This window comes from Oryzias melastigma, linkage group LG16 (assembly GCF_002922805.2).
Source record: "Oryzias melastigma strain HK-1 linkage group LG16, ASM292280v2, whole genome shotgun sequence".
Classification (NCBI taxonomy): domain Eukaryota; kingdom Metazoa; phylum Chordata; class Actinopteri; order Beloniformes; family Adrianichthyidae; genus Oryzias; species Oryzias melastigma.
This window is the reverse complement of record NC_050527.1, coordinates 407308-409910: the sequence shown is the minus strand read 5'-3', so window position 1 is coordinate 409910 and position 2603 is coordinate 407308. Positions and strand designations below refer to the sequence as shown.

General features: G+C 40.4%; 1 protein-coding gene across 1 annotated transcript in view; it reads left to right on the top strand.

Moving 5' to 3' along the window:
* The window catches only part of LOC112143393 (NLR family CARD domain-containing protein 3), a gene marked incomplete in the record, with an annotated part of 23109 nt that overhangs the window by 16054 nt on the left and 4452 nt on the right, over positions 1-2603 (top strand). The window contains 1 exon segment of the mRNA XM_036215703.1: positions 756-929. Coding sequence (XP_036071596.1) covers positions 756-929 — 174 coding nt within the window.

Here is a 2603-nt window from a genome sequence, read left to right as displayed (position 1 = left end):
TTCTGATGTTATTTCCGTCTCTTACTGTTCAAATTAACCTTTAAGATTAACCATTAAGATGACAAATTGTCAGTTTCTTTTTAACCTACAAAATCAGCAAAGGATCCAATACTTATGTCCTTCACTGTGTAGTTCATGAAAACAAAAAGTTCAAAATATGACTGAAGGTTTTCTCTTTATGTTATTTGTCATGTAGTCTGAGTTGCTGTAACCTGTCAGAGAAAAGCTGTGAGGTTCTGGCTTCAGTTCTCAGCTCTGAGTCTTGCAGTCTGAAGGATCTGGACCTGAGCAACAACGACCTGAAGGATTCAGGACTGAAGTGGCTCTGTGAAGGACTGCAGAGTCCACACTGCCAACTGGAAACCCTCAGGTCAGGATCCATGTTTATGTATCATACAGCAGTTATCAAAGTTTTGGACAAAACAAATGACTATGTTACTTCATTTTTATATTCTTAAGTCTTTTATTTGTTTTGTGTTTCTTGTGGCAAATTAACATTGAGTCTGTAATAATTAAGATATACATATTCATGCACCACACAACATTTACATCCCTGCAGGCTAAAATACTGATACTGAACCACAACAAGATGCTAATCCCATCACCATTCTTGATAAAGAACATGTCACATTCATGTGTCAGCTTTAGATTGACTTTTTTAAACTTATAAAATCAGATGACTTTGATCAAATGAAAACTGTTTGCATTCAAGAAACTTTACGGATAAATAACAACGTGAACATCTTTGTGTTCAGGCTCTCAGGGTGTCTCATCACAAAGACTGGTGTTGACTATCTGGCAAAAGCACTGAACTCCAACCACTCACACCTGAAGGAGTTGGACCTGAGCTTCAATCATCCAGGAGAATCTGGAGTGAATGTCCTTATGGAAGGATGGAAGGATCAAGCCTGGGCTTTGAACATTTTCAAGTTTGTAAAACATAATGATCTTTTGGGGATTCAAGGGAATACAACTGCAAAATATAAAAATATGTTGCACATGCAAATTTAGTAATTACTAATACAAGACCATTTTTAGGTTTTCATTAAAATGGTGTATACTTTTATTGTGCTTTCTACCATCCTTCGATGGCCCAAAGCACTTTACAGTCACAGACCTATTCACACGCACATTCATACAGTGGTGGTGTTTCCGCTGCCGAACACTGGCGCCAACCTTCCACCAGAGGCAGTTTGGGGTTCAGTGTCTTGCCCAAGGACACCTCAACGCATGGGCGGGCAAGGCGGAAATTGAACCTGCAATCTTCCGTTCAGGAGTTGACCGCCCTACCGCTGCACCACAGCCGCCCCAGTTGGTGCCTTCTTTTAAATATATAGTACTCACAATAAGTTGAGATATTGCTATGTACATGAGTGTTTTTCCAAATTGGTCTGAATTTTAACGAAACTCATAGAATTTCCCTTTGATAATACTAATAATGAATAACAAAAACACATTTTTTATTAGTTAGATATGTATTACCCCCAAAATTTGGACAATAATAAATAAAGCCCAAATTACAAAAATTGACAATGTCAGTAGTGGATAGTTCCACCATTTGTCACAATGGCAGGTTCACAGTGACCTCATGATGTTGTTCTGAGATAATGCGTTACACTCTTTCCACAAGAGGTACATGCGGATCTGCCAGGTCACTTGGGGATGGAGTATGATCATCCAGTGTCTGTTTCAGCTGGTCCCAGACATGTTCTTTGGGGTTCAGGTCAGGGGATACTGCTGGCCATACCGCATTAGGCACTCTGACTTTCTGAAGTTTAGCCATGACAATTGTGGCACCGTGTGGTGGAGCATTATCCTCCATGAACAGAAAGCTGGGGGTGTTCTGGTGGAATTCTGGGAGGATGATGGGTTCTATGATGTCTCTGAGGTAAGAACATGCAGACCAAATAGGGGAACAAATAAACAATAACCAAATTTGCAATGACTGGTGATTGGGCTTCATGCAGGTAATGGAGCTGAGGGACGAGTAGTGATTAAGTCCATAGTCAAGACGAAGCAGAAGTGCAGTCCACGGCCAGGAGCAGGAGGACAGACTTCCCACGAGGAATCACTCTCACTCAGAGATGCGAGATGGTGTCGGGGGCATGGTCCACTGCCAGGAGCAGGAGCGTGGGCGATCCACCTGGGATCTGAAATCTCTCCCGCTCCCCAGAGGAGAGTGGGAAAGAAGAACAACATGTGAATGGAACTGCACCACAAAAGCATGGAGAACTAAATACAATAAATAATAAAGAATAGAAGAGAGGAGAAGTAGATGAGAATAGAGAACAGAACCCCAGAGCTGATCTTGAAAATAACGCTGATGGAAAATCTAAATTTATATTTAAACGCATCAATATTAATTTATTAATCTAGCCTCACAAGGACCACATGAGAGGGAATATTCTCTGATTACTAGCTAGCCTGGCAGAACGCCTTTCCAAAGAGGAATGTTTTAAGGCTAGTTTTGAGGGTAGAAACTGTGCTGTATATGTTTAATTGTTTTAAACAAATGAATATACATTTTTTTTAGCTTATTCTCTTATATTTACATTATCTTGTATTGTCAGGTTCATTGAAGTTAGCTGTAGGCTTCAGAATCC